At 38.2% G+C, this 14,904-nt stretch overlaps 1 protein-coding gene across 3 annotated transcripts in view; it reads right to left on the bottom strand.

The window, feature by feature from the left end:
* AFG1L (AFG1 like ATPase) overlaps positions 1–14,904 on the bottom strand; it is a 242,231-nt gene that overhangs the window by 48,920 nt on the left and 178,407 nt on the right. For all 3 annotated transcript variants that reach the window (XM_054557955.2, XM_054557953.2, XM_024248591.3), the window contains exons 9-10: positions 7,096–7,166; positions 6,739–6,839 (exon numbers count right to left, since the gene is read on the bottom strand). In XM_054557955.2, the coding sequence (XP_054413930.2) occupies positions 6,739–6,839; positions 7,096–7,166 (172 nt within the window). The remainder of the gene's footprint in view (positions 1–6,738; positions 6,840–7,095; positions 7,167–14,904) is intronic.

Here is a 14,904-nt window from a genome sequence, read left to right as displayed (position 1 = left end):
CACTTGGAATAAAGCTAAATAAAGCATAAAAAGAGCAAGAGGAGGGAAATGTCACTTAACAACTCCCTAAGGATACTATATGGTATACTTATAAGTCTAAGGATATATACACTAATATGATATAATAAAGATTAATAGAAAAATGGAGGCCAATACACTTATCTGATAGGCTTTCATTTCCTGAGTACTAAAACCAAAGAAGAAAGGTAATAAACAAGAACTTGATAGTGAGCAATGCATACACCCATGCATATGCATCAACTGATATATTTTTCTGCCTAGACTTTTTGCAAACACACCTGGCCACCTGTCATTATTTTTAAGACACAAATAACAAACTGCTCTTGCAAACAGTTACTTGTGAGCACAGTTATCAGTTAAGGAAACAGTTTTCTGCAGGTGTAAAAATTATATTTCTCAACAAGGAAAATTTGGGTCTAGTCAGTTTACTCATTAAGCCTTTAGAATTCAGCTTTGGCTTATTTTCTTTCAGTAGGATTCTTTCATTTTTGGTCCATGAAAGTTTAACCCTAAAGCAAGGAGTTCTCAAACTTTTTGGCTCCAGGACTCCTTTATACTTTTAAAAATTATTGAGGAACCCAAGGAATGTTTGCTTATATGGGTTATTTCTCCCAGTGTTTACTGTAATAGAAATTAAAACTGAGAAAAATTTAAAATATTAATTCATTTAAAGTAACAATGATAAAGCCATTACATTAAGCCCATCAAATTAACACAAATCACATTTTTATGAAAAAATACTTCTGTTTTTTGAAATGAAAATAACTAAGAAGAATGGCATTGTCTTACATTTTTGTAACTCTCTTTAATATCTGGATTAATAGAAAATAACTGGATTCTCATATCCATTTTTACATCCAATCTATTGCAACTCAGTTATTTGGGTTGAAGTATATAGAAAATCTAGCCTTACATGGATATGTAGTTGAAAGAGGGAAATGTATTTTAATAGCCTTATCAGATAATTGTGGATATTCTTTGATGCTACATGAAAACTCAACAAGAAGCTACTGCCAACGAGTACACTGTGGAAAGGGGGAGAAAGAATAACTTTAGGGCAAAAAAAACCTGACAAACATTATCTCAGACAAGTATGATGAAGGTTAGCATCAACAGTTATAAGCCATGCTGACAGTATGAATCCTTGACATGATGTGATGAAAGTAGTACTTGATCTCTGTGGTCTACTCCCCAAAGACCATCATTCCAGTCTAATCATAAGGAAAACATCAGACAAATCCCAGTTGGGAGACATTTTACAAATACCTACTAGTACTCCTCAAAACTGTCAAGATCATCAAAAACGAAAAGTCTGTGAGAAACTGCCATAGCCAAGAGAAGCCTAAGGAGACATAGCTAAAGGTAATGTGGTATTGTGGAACAGAAAAGGACATTAGGTAAAAACTAGGGAAATCTGAATAAAATATGGACTTTAGTTAATAATAATATATTAATATTGGTTCATTAATTGTAACAGATATACCATATGAATGTAAGATGTTAATAGGGGAAACTAGAATAGGAAGTATATGGAAACTCTCTGTACTAGAGTCTTGATTTTCTATAAGCCCAAAACTGTTCTAAAAAATAGAATTAAAAAATTTTAACTTGAAAGGAGGTCATTTTTAAATTGTTAGTTGCAATGTAGAAACTGAAGTAGTATCAGTATACTTTTTGAATTCTGTTATATTAAAATCCATTAGTCTTTCCCGCACTTTAAGTGGATCTTTTGTCATGTATGATTTTGTAAGAGCACGCACTGGTTACTGGAAAGTATTGGTTCATTGAATTATGCAGATCTTCCAAATGTTGACACATTTAATTAAACAATTATCAAAACATTGCATGTGTTAATATCACCATCAATCTCATCTGAAAGATGTTTAAGAATTGGGAAGCTGTCAAGCTCATGATGGCAGAAACAAGTTTTCCAAAATTCTAATTTTCACTTGTTTGCTCAAATTTTATCACTGGCAACAAATATTGTCAGTTGTTTTCCTTGAAATGACAGTCTTATTTCATTCATTTTCAAGAAAATGTCTGTCAAACACTGTGAGAAAATGTCTGCCAAATCTGAATAACCATAGTCTGTCTGTCAAGCAGTCTTCCAAGTAAAAATGGTATTCTGTGAAAATAGTGGCTAGTTCAGCTTGCAACTCTAACAACTGTACGAGTGCTTTTCCCCAGGACAGCCTTCATATTTGATACAGAGCAGAAGTGTTTTATTACGTGTACTTTCACTTCATCACATAGAATATTCAAAAGACATGTTCTCAAAGTTGAGATTTAACAAAATAATTGTTACTGCTTCTTTAAGGATATTCTTAAATGAAACTGGGTTATTTATTTATTTATTTATTTTTACTGTGAGTATATGATCAGTGAAAAATATAGTATTTTTTGGTGCTATTGCCTTGATTCCTGCTAAGGTGCCAGCAGTTTCACCTATCAGTGCTTTTGCATCATTACTGTAAATACTACCAGAGTGAAAAAGGCAAGAAGTGTTACACAGAGTTTAGATTCCCAGGAAACCTAAAAGGGTCTTGGGGACCCCTAAAGGTCTATAAACCACATTTTGAGAACCACTGTCTTCAATAACCATATTTCTGACTTCACTACTACGCTTGGATTAAACCAAGTAGCTGTATCAAGGTAAGGAAAGGAAACTTGAAAGCACATGTCGTGTCCACAGAGATGGATCTGCTTCATGTTTCTTTGCCACAGCTCTGATATGGAGGGAACAGCAGGGAACAAAGACCACCCAAACATATTCTCCTCCACCCTCCCGCACTTCTCTAAGGCAGCACTTCCAAACCTTTGTCATGGCAGGAAGAGAAAGTATTTCTATTAATGTGCAAAGGGATGAGGCTGCCTAAGGCTTGGGGCCTCTTGCCTGGAGCCACAAACCTGGAGGTACAGCCTTCAGAAGAGCAGAGGGGCTCATAGCTGGACTTCCCAGTGGGTATGCCAACACACATGAGTTGGGCAGGTCTGTACTAAGGTTTTCAATACAGAGGGAGGTTCTCAGGACTGGAGGATGTCTGTTCCCCATTCAGCTTCATGCTCCATAAAATTCTTAAAGCTTAGCTCAGATGTGAGAATTCACAAATTATCTGATTACACTTTATTTATTTTCATTGTTGTTATTTATTTATTTATTGAGACAGAGTCTGTCACCCAGGCTGGAATGCAGTGGTGTAATCTTGGCTCACTGCAACCTCCACCTCCTGGGTTCAAACGATTCTCATGTCTCAGCCTCCTGAGTAGCTGGGATTACAGACGCCTGCCACCACGCCCAGCTAATTTCTATGTTTTTAGTAGAGACGGGGTTTTGCCATGTTGTCCAGGCTGGTCTTGAAATCCTGACCTCATGTAATCCGCCTGCCTTGGCCTCCCAAATGATTACACTTTAAGATAGAGTCCAAAGTATATTAAAGATTGAGGAAAAACTTGTCCAGAACATCTTCAGATACAATGTAGTGATTAAAAGCACAGAATCTGACTCCCAAACTACCAAGAAGTCCGACCTCTGGCTACACCACTTATTAGCTTTGTGACCTTGGGAAGGTAACTTAACATCTTGGTGTCTCAAATTCTCTACCTATAAAATGGGGACAATATTAGTGCCTACCTATTGTAAGTATCAAATGAGTTAATATATAAAAGCGCTTAGAATGATACCTGATGTGTGGCTATATTCGTTATTATTATTATGTATGTGTTGCAGGGTCTCCTAATTCAGACTGCTGAACATGACGGTACTAAATTACAAATTTACGAAGAAAGGGTCTCCTAATTCAGACTGCTGAACATGACGGTACTAAATTACAAATTTACGAAGAAAGAGAATCCAGGAGATACCAAGAGGCTAGATGTTAACCTGCAGGATTCTAAATCTGAGGAACTGTGCTTGGAACAGTGAGGGAAGAGGTGTGCAAACAGCAGAATGTGCCAGGCTTTTTCATTTTACTCACGGCATATGTCAAGGGCTTCCAACCTAAACCTTCTTTTACCTTATCAAGACACAGGTAAGTTTCCGTATTATTTTTTCCTTGGAAGAGGCCATGGCTCAAAAATAATCATTATGGACTGTTAACCAATCTATTTCTTGCCAAAGACTTTTTCATGACGGTATCAGGTGATTGGGCAGGTCTTGGGCTTCAAGAGCCTTCTAGAAAATTAGGATAGATGATCCAAAGCTAGGACTGTCCCAGACACACCAGATAGATGCCTGCTTCTTTACCTTAGGTTGGATGTGTTTTTATCTTTACTTAATGGTTTTTGGCAATTATTTAGCATGGCTCATAAGATCATTATAACTCATTAAGAGTTTTAGGCTACATCTGAAGTTGAGGGATTTCAATTGTCCTCTTCATGCAAGAAATCAATATCTGAATTGCAGTTACAAGGTTGCAAAGGAATGCAAAATCATCATAACAAGAAAATAGTCACAAAGGAACTAGCTACTTAAAAACTTAGCCCTTCCTGAAAGATCCCTCATAGCTTAACACTGAGACCTAATCCCACTTATCACGTCGATGCCTTTTGCAGGTCATTCAGTGCTTGTGTAATGTAGTAAACACCCCACAATTACAGTCTAGATAAAGGGCAAACCTGTCCATGCAAACTCACTGACAAATGAAGATCTGGCCAACTTGGAGAAAAAAAAAAAATCAACAAATAATAACATCACAAAAACTTCAAAAGAAAATAATTGACAAGGCTGGTCATGGTAGCTCACATCTGTAATCCCAGCACTTTGGAAGGCTGAGGTGGGTGGATCTCTTGAGGCCAGGAATTTGAGAACAGCCTGGACAACATGGTAAGACCCCCATCTCTACAAAAACTTTTTTAAAAAACGAGCCAGGCATGGCGTTGTGTGCCTGCAGTCCCACCTACCAGGGAGGCTGAGGTGGGAGGATTGCCTGAGCCCAGGAGGTCGAGGCTGTAGTGAGCCATGATCATGCCACTGCACTTGTTCATTGTTTAATCTAAGAGTTTAGTTTGTAGTTGCTATTATAATCCATATTTTTGTCAAATAAGACAAGACAATTTATTTTTATAACCATTATTTCATTTTTCAAGATAAAGTCTCAATCAATCTTCTTCCCCATCACCCCCGGACAGTAAATAAACTGAAGATATTGGTTCCTGATAAGTGGCCTTTTCCTGTTACTAAGACTCCTAAAACAATGAGCATATTTTTTAAATGTAGATAAAACTCAGTGTCTGCTCCAAAAGAGACCATCTTTGCCTTCCTCCCCCAAGATTCAACAGGCCTGTCTTTTCCCGTTCCCCTCTTCTGCAGAAAGTGGAGGAGCTTCATCTTTTGGATATACAAGATTCTTCTCAAGTTTATTTTTCTTGCAAAATAAGTCAAACCTAAGTGGGAGCCTTAATAGAATTTTGTCAGGAGATGTTAGGTTATCAGGACCTTAAAGATTGATCCAGGAGAGGTCTGAAAGGTCCATATCACACAGAATGCACTATCAGAGATCAACATTACCACCCTGTCGGAGGATCCTCATTGATCCTAAACTTTACTGGTTCTGAAGTGCTAGATAATTGCTTTTTTGAGACGGAGTCTCGCACTGTCACCCAGACTGGAGTGCAGTGGCGCGACCTTGGCTCACTGCAAGCTCCGCCTCCCGGGTTGACGACATTCTCCTGCCTCAGCCTCCCCAGCAGCTGGGACTACAGGCGCCCGCCACCACACCCGGCTAATTTTTTGTATTTTTAGTAGAGACGGGGTTTCACCGTGTTAGCCAGGATGGTCTCAATCTCCTGACCTGATGATCCACCCGCCTCGGCCTCCCAAAGTGCTGGGATTACAGGTGCGAGCCACCGCACCCAGCCGTCACTAGCTTTTAAGAAAAGCACTCATAAAATGGCCACAGGTATAAGTATTTTGTCTTTTTCCTTACTGAAAAGCACTGTTCTTTAGTCACCTAAAAGTCAAGATAAATCAGAGACCAGCTAGAATGATGAATTAAGCATGTCAATTGAAAAATTATGCTTAAAATTATATCTAATTTGGATTTGTTTTCCTCAAGATTTGCAATCAATAAATACATTGAATATCCACTGAGTACTGAGAATTCCAGATTTTTTAAAAGACAGAATTCATATCTATAATGAATCTGCAGTCAAGATCTTTCTCAGTTATATGAATGTGTGCATATACAGCTGAACATTTTTTCTCTGTTGAACATATTATTTAACATATAATATAGATGCCACAGTTATAAAAATTCACCTTCTTTGACCCTGGCCCTAGTAGGTCCGATGTTATGGCAATATCAGATGGGCAATGAGTACAAGGAGTGGAAATTCTTTTATGTGATGCTTACTTGGATCATGATAGCATTATTTCATCTTCCTTTTCCCTAACTCTCACCTCAAATATTTTTCCAAATTCTCTTATGTTTGACTTTTACAAAACAGCCCCAAAACTGATATTATTTTTGCTTCTAGCAACAGTTGACAGTTCTCTCTGCATTTCTAATTTTGCATTAGAGCCTCTCTAAGTGCAAATTTTGTGCCAATATCTATAAAAAGCATATGGCAAAAATAGATGAGTATTTCCCTTAATGAGACTTTTCAATTGATTCTGACTCTGTGAATGGTATTTTAAAATCTGAAATGGGCAGAGAGGAAAACATGAAGTATTTTAACATGTGAAAAGGCCAGTGAGTCTGGACGTGCCTGGATACTTACTCTCTCACACAGCTCTTCAAATGTGCAGTCGGCAACGGTTCCACAGGCTTTATTCAGGCGCAGCTCTCTGCCTTGCACTTTTAGAATCCTTGGTCTAGTTACTATGGGAACATGAACAAAGACTCAATCTTGTCTGGATAATTACTATAAAATTCATCTCTTACAGATAGGAAATGCATAGCTTGATGAATAATAGCACATGATTCAACACATAAATTAGACAAAATGCTGATACAATGACTGCCACTTGAGCGTGGCATCAACCCATATACAGCAATGGAACTTATTAATTGGTCAGTGGAGATTGGGCATTGTGTTCTAAATGTATTCTCTTTCAAGAGAAATTAACTTACGTACAATCATTTTGTTTCTGAGCCAGCTCATCAAACAACTTATCCATGACAGCCTCCACATCAGCTTCACTTGTGCTACAGTGAAAAGAATAATAGAATATGAAATTAATAACACTTGAAGCCAACATCAAACAGCTGCCTGAGCCTGCTTAGCTTTTTGCCCATAAAAAAAAAGAACAGGATGTTATGCTCTAAATACAAACATTAGATTTAGAATACACTTAAAAGCAGAGAATATTAACTCTCAGGTAGATGATTCTGCCTTATTTGCATACACTGAAAGACTTCTGTGCTTCTAGCTGTTTCCAGTAATGAGACGATACAGGCAGAGTAAATCCATTAATACCATGTGTACACAATGAGAAGAAAGCTTCTGGCTCTCTCTTGCATGCAAAACAAGAGCAAATAGACAAGGCAGTCAAGCATCCAGCAAAGTATCCTTTGAAATCTCTACTGAGAGGGTACATGTGAAATTAAATATTGAAGCTGCATTTTAAAAAAATCAAGTCAAGCCACTGACTGAGAGGATCAAACCTCCAGAATTAAATTACTACCTTCGAAATACCAACTTGATCTGCACATCAATAACTTTGTCAGACTTCTAGTATAAGGACAATTATAGACCACACAGTTTCTCTCAAAAGTCTCCTTGTTGGAAATTGAAGAAAACTCTCTCCTTCTGTGATACCCACTGTTACAGCTACTATGAAGTTAGTCTCATCACAGAATCTTTTGTATTCTAATTAGAAATCACCATATGGTTTAGGGAACTCATATATAAACGTGATGATGCTATGGCCTTTTTCCTCTCACCTTTTTTTTTTTTTAAGAGGGGTGGTAAATTAACAGTCAATAAAATAACTGGCAGAAGAAATAAACTGTTAAAAAGAGCTTCAAGTAAAAATGTAAGTTTACTTCAACTCCACTTACAAAGTTTTACAGGTTGACCTGCCAGTATGCTTAATTTTGACACACAAATCACTATTACGTAGCTGTGGAAGCAATTAAACTAAACTCTGGACATCCATCTTACTAAAGTCTTACTGAAAATTAGTGTGACAGGTTATCTTTTATTTAGATTAAGCTTAAACTAAACAAATTCTCCCTTGAGATAATTATCAGGTGGTAGGCATTTAATACACAAGCACCCAATTCTTCAACTGTTCTAGAGCAAATGTCTTTAAAATGCAACAAAGCATATAGTTATTATGAAAAGTTTGAAATTGTCACATTCCAAGTAATAACCACTCCACCTCAAATGACATTAAAAACATCATTTGCAATGGGCAACTTTGCAGGAGAAATGCTATTTGACTTCCATGAGGTCTGGTGTCATATTCAAATAAAGCAGTATTAAAATAATGAAATGATACTATAGAAAGTAATTTTAGAGACAGAAACAATCTTAAAGGAAAAAGAAATCACACAAACCAATGTAAATGTCAATGCTCATGCCAAGCACATGTCTGTTTAGACATTATTCTTGAGAATTCATTTGGAACCAACACCACCTTTGGTGTATACAAGCAAAAAAAGAAGAAAAAAAGCTTAAAAGTAAGCTACTTTTTGAGCCCATATAGCCAAGACAATCTTAAGCAAAAAGAACAAAGCTGGAGGCATCACGCTAGTGAACTTCAAACTATACTACAACGCTACAGTAACCAAAACAGCATGGTACTGGTACCAATACAGACACCTAGACTAATGGAACAGAATAGAGATCTCAGAAATAAGACCACACATCTACAACCATCTGATCTTCAAGAAACCTGACAAAAACAAGCAATGGGGAAAGGATTTCCTGTTTAATAAATGGTGCTGGGAAAACTGGCTAGCCATATGCACAAAACCAAAACTGGACCCCTTCCTTACGCCTTATATAAAAATTAACTCAAGATGGATTAAAGGTTTAAATGTAAAACCCAAAACCATAAAAACCCTAGAAGAAAATCTAGGCAATATCATTCAGGACATAGGCATGGACAAAGGTTTTATGATGAAATCACCAAAAGCAATTGCAATGAAAACAAAAATTGACAAATGGGATCTAATTAAACTAAAGAGCTTCTGCACAGCAAAAGAAACTATCATCAGAGTGAACAAACAACCTACAGAATGGGAGAAAATTTTGTAATCTACCCATCTGACAAAGGTTTAATATCCAGAATCTACAAGGAACTTAAACAAATTTACAAGAAAAAAGAAAACAAACAACCCCATCAAAAAGTGAGCAAAGGACATGAACAGACACTTCTCGAAAGAAGACATTCATGAGGCCAACAGACATATGAAAGAAAGCTCAACACCACTGGTCATTAGGGAAATGCAAATCAAAACCACAATGAGATAACATCTCATGCCAGTTAGAATGGCGATTATTAAAAAGTCAAGAAACAACAGATGCTGGTGAGGCTGTGGAGAAATAAGAACACTTTTACATTGTTGGTGGGAATGTAAATTAGCTCAACCATTGTGGAAGACAATATGGTGATTCCTCAGGGATCTAGAACCAGAAATACCATTTGACCCAGCAATCCCATTACTGGATATGTACCCAAAGGAATAGAAATCATTCTATTATAAAGTTAAATGCACATGTATATTTGTTGCAGCACTATTCACAACAGCAAAGACAGGGAATCAACCCAAATGCCTATCAATGATGGACTGGATAAAGAAAATGTGTACATATACACTATGGAATACTATGCAGCCATAAAAGGAAGGAGATCACGTCCTTTGCAGGGACATGGATGGAGCTAGAAGCCATTACCCTCAGCAAACTAACACAGGAACAGAAAACCAAACATCACACGTTCTTGCTTCTAAGTGGAAGCTGAACAATGAGAACACATGGACACATGGAGGGAACAACACACACCAGAGCCTGTCAGGAGCCGGGGGGAGGCGGAGGAAGAGCATCAGGATAAATAACTAATGCATGTGGGGCTTAATATCTAGGTGATGGGTTGATCGGTGCAGCAAACACCATGGCACACATTTACCTATGTAACAAATCTGCACATCCTACACATGTATCCCCAAACTTAAAATAAAATATATATTTTTAAAAAGTGAGCTGGCCGGGCATGGTGGCTCACGCCTGTAATCCTGGCACTTTGGAAGGCTGAGGTGGGCGAATCATCTGAGGTCAGGAGTTCGAGACCAGCCTGGCTAACATGGTGAAACCCCGTTTCTACTAAAAATACAAAAAATTAGCTGGGCGTGGTGGCATGCGCCTGCAATCCCAGCTACTAGGAAGGCTGAGGCAGGAGAATCGCTTGAACTCGTGAGGCGGAGGTTGCAGTGAGCCAAGATCGTGCCATTGCACTCCAGCTTGGGCAACAAGAGCAAAACTCTGTCTCAAAAAATAAATAAAATTTTTTAAAAAGTGAGCTGCTTTTAAGGAACATAGCGAAAAGAGAGCAACACCACCCGCTCAGTATGGTCTGCTGTCATTTAGAAAGTTAATCTTTCCTTAGGACAGGCACATTACTCAACATAGGGGAAAAACTGAATTCTGAAAAACAACCAAGAAAGAAGACAGGCCTCCAAAAGCATATTTGGTGAATAAATAATTCCTTATAATCTTCCTCAGTGGTGATTTCTTTATTACTCTATGGTCTCGTATATACTATATTATCAAAATGTGACTCACTAAGCTTCAATCAGGTCACCTCTCCTAAGTCACCTGTGAAATTACAATACTTGATTTTCTATATAGTGAAATTACATGTGAAATATCACAAAATTATTTTTATTATAACAGTGTCTTATAAGAATTCTATTATAGTCACTCAGAAGTTACAAAATGCAAAATAAAAAATTTTATTGGTGTAATCCAGGCGTGGTGACGCATGCCTATAATCCTGGCACTTTGGGAAGCCAAGGTGGTCAGATTACTTGAGGCCAGGAGTTGGAGACCAGCCTGGCCAACATAGCAAAACTTTATCTCTACAAAAAATACAAAAATTAGCCGGCATGGTGGTGCATGCCTGTGATCCCCGCTACTCAAGAGGCTGAGGCAAGAAAATTCTTGAACCTGGGAGGTGGAGGTTGCAGTGAGCCAAGATCATGCCACTGGACTCCAGCCTGGGCTACAGAGGGAGACCATGACTCAAAAAAAAAAAAAAAGAAAGAAAGAAAGAAAAAGAAAAAGAAAGAAAGGAGGGAAGGAGGGAGGAAAGGAGGAAGGCAGGGAGGGAGGGAGATTGTGCCACTGCCCTCCAGCCTGGGCGACAGAGCGAGATTCCGTCTCAACAAAAAAAAAAAAAAAAAAAAAGATAGCTCGGTGAACAAGAAGCATATGTAAAATCATTCTGTTTTTAACAAGTAATAACAAATGCAAAGTAAAATAATAAGATGCCATTCTTCTATCCAAATTGGCAGAGAGAAGGAAAAAGATAAACTATCCTAAGCAAAGAAAATGGACATTCATTTAAAAAAAATTTTAAACTTTTTTGTTGTATATATTAAGGTGTACTACATGATGTTTTGATATACATAGTGAAATTATGACTACAGCCAATCAAACTGACATATCTGTCATCTCATAGTTACCTTTTGTGTGTGAGGGGTTGGGGGTGGTAAGAGCACCTAAAATCTATTCTTTTAGCAAATTTCCAGTATACAATACACTATTTTCAACAATAGTCCTCATGCTGTATATTTGATCTTTAGACTTAGTCATCCTTTGTAATTGCAACTTGCTACCTTTTGACCTACCTCTCCTCATCCCTTCCCCTTCTCCTCACTCAACCCCCCATCCCTGGTAATGACTACTCTATTCTATTTCTACATATTTGATTTCTCTGTTTCTAAGTATTTGATGTTGTTAGAAGATCCCATATACAAGTGAGATCTTGTAGTACCTTTCTGTCTGTATCTAGCTTATTTTACTTAATATAATGTCCTCCAGTTTTATTCATGTTGTTGCAAATTGCAGGATCTCCTTTTTTAAGGTTGAATAATATTCCATTGTGTATATAGACCACAATTTATCCATTCATCCATCAATGGACACTGCGTCCTTAGAGACTTTTAAACATAATGCTTTCCCACTGTGCTCTGTTCTGTATAATGACTCCAGAGGAACTTGGAAATATGAAAAGAGAAGAGTAAGCAAGTTTCGGAATGAAGCAAGAAGGCAAGTGGAAAACATGGTCCCATAATTATATTTCTTGTCGAAGTATCCTCTGGTGTAAATAGGAGGCAGCATGTTTTCAAATTTTTAATAAGAACATGATGGATTTGGGAGGCCAAGGTGGGCGGATCAAGAGGTTGGGAGTTCAAGACCAGCCTGGCCAACATAGTGAAACCCCATCTCTACTAACAATACAAAAACTTAACAGGGCATGGTGGCGGGACCTGTAATCCCAGCTACTCGGGAGGCTGAGGCAGGAGAATCACTTGAACCCGGGAGGGGGAGGTTGTAGTGAGCCAAGATTGTGCCACTGCACTTCAGCCTGGGCAATAGTGTCAAAAAAAAAAAAAAAAAAGAAAGAAAGAAAGAAGAAGAAGAACATGATAGAACATCAATTTAAATGAAACATTCTGAATTTCATTTCTATGGACCAATACTATCTTAGGAGTGATGGGAGATCCAAGAGTATTGATAAAAACATATTTGCATCAGAGGTTTAGTCCAAGAAAAACGATCAGGTCCAGTCCTGGGGCCAGTGGTATTTAGTTCAGTCTTTTACAGTGTCTCTGCCTTCGTCATAGTTCTGAAGGTTGAGAATTTGTGTTCTCATGAATTATTTCCAGAGGTTTCAAATCTTGCCCTCAAGAAAGATTCACTCACATTCACTACATTCCACTTAGTCACCTTTTAGGAAGATGATCAATTGAGAAGAGTTGAAATGATTCTGTCAGCATGTCCTCACCATTTCTCCCTCCTCATGGTTGACCAAGATTCCGGTCGACCAAGATTCTTGTTTAATAGTTTATTACAAAGGATATCTTAAAGGAAATAAATACACAGCCAGATGAAGAGATACATACAATGGGCTCTGCAAGGGTCCTTAGCACAGGAGTATCTGTCCCCTTGGAGTTGGGCTGTGCCACCCTCCTAACATGTGAATGAGTTCTTGTTCATGTTCCTGTCAATCTCCTCCTGTTCAGTTATCTCAAACAACACTCTTATGTACAGCTGGGAGGAGTATAAAAATAGTACCAGATTTCAGGCAAACATAATACTTAATGAAAGTACTAAAAATGTGTATGTTTTTATGAAATATGAAACTCATAGGAATTTTACCTATGGACATAATAATGGTTAACTACTACAAGGGTGATCACTGTAATACTGTTCCTAGCATGACAAAAGTGAAAAAGAAATGTCCCACAATGGGGAATTTGGTTAAGTACATTTGGATACACTTATACAATGGAACAGTAAGCAGTTCTGTAAGTGCAATATTTCCCTCTTGTCCTAGAATTGCAATTAAGGCACAAAGTTGATGGTTAGAGTGTTAAGTATCCCTCTACTTTCTAAACAGAACTGCCAATGAGCCACCTAGTGCCAACAGCCATTAGGTCTAGACTTCTGCCCTCATGGTTATATAAGCAGTGCCACTTCTATTGCCACCCCTCCTCCACCATCTCCTGTTATACCCCACAACACAGTGTCTTTATAAGGAGGGGGAAATGGAACAACAGTCACTAGCTTTTGGGTATAGTATGTGTGATAAGAGCCTTTCCCTCCCTTCCCCTTGGGAGAGAAGAGGATGACGACTTATCCTCCCCAAAGGCAAGTGATGGGGGAAGTGTTCTCTAAGAGAATGACTTGGAAAGATTAGGGAGCCTAGAAGAAGGAACGACTGGCATTGCTTTCCTTACTTGGATGAGCAGAACCTTAATTGATGGGAAATCAGAAGGTGAGAGGTGGAGTACAGAGCCAAAATTAAGCAGACCAGTTCTCACAAAAGAACTCTCCAAAGGCTTGGCACTAGCAGATACAATTGAATATACAGGTGAGGAGTTAGGCTGCAAACAGGGGTATTTGTTTGAAAATAAGATAAAGACAGTTCCTTAGATTCTCTCCTTCTGCTTGGATAGCCAGATTCCTGCCCTCCTCCACTCCAGCAGAAACTGGCAAGTCTGGAATTCTAATTAGGGGAAAAAGTCAGGCTGGCAGGACCAGAGGAAAGCAAAAAGAGAAAGCAGATAAGTCTGTCTTTCTTGATGGTCCAGGACACATACTCCTCCTGTGCAAATAACTCACAATCTTCCTATGCCCAGCTATCACCAGCCACTCAGTTGATAGAAAAATGCAAGTTAGTTCACTGCAACCTTGGCATTATCACTGCACAAAGCCCTCTTCAGCACACAGCACAAGTACCATCCTATAAAATCCCCAGCAAGCCTCTGTCTCCTTGCAGCCACCTCCTTTCTTGCTGACCTGCCTATTGCACCCTTACAATGTATTTTCATACTTTCTGTAATACATTTGTCTTTCTTTACCCACAACTGTCTTCTTCTTATCACTCACACAACCAGCCAGATAGTCATTACCCACAACAGTAAGTTTAGCAGCTGGGGTAGATTTAACAATGAAGAAAAAGGGAGAGATACCATACTGAAAGCCTACATTAAAATTTTTTTTTCTTTTTTTTTTAATGTCCCTTGAGTCGTATAAAATCCTACATATTAAATAGTGTAACTAACAATCTGTACCTTTTCAGCATCCAGAACCCTACCAGCAAAACTTCTATCCCAGGAATTAGACAGAAAGATTTACCTTTGGAGGAAACTGAATAGCCAAAAGAAAGACTTACAGATATTCACATTTGGAGATCTCCAGTGAAAAACA

Source organism: Pongo abelii, chromosome 5 (genome assembly GCF_028885655.2).
Source record: "Pongo abelii isolate AG06213 chromosome 5, NHGRI_mPonAbe1-v2.0_pri, whole genome shotgun sequence".
Lineage (NCBI taxonomy): Eukaryota > Metazoa > Chordata > Mammalia > Primates > Hominidae > Pongo > Pongo abelii.
Note: the sequence above shows the minus strand (reverse complement) of the source record. Positions and strands in the feature narration are given on the sequence as shown.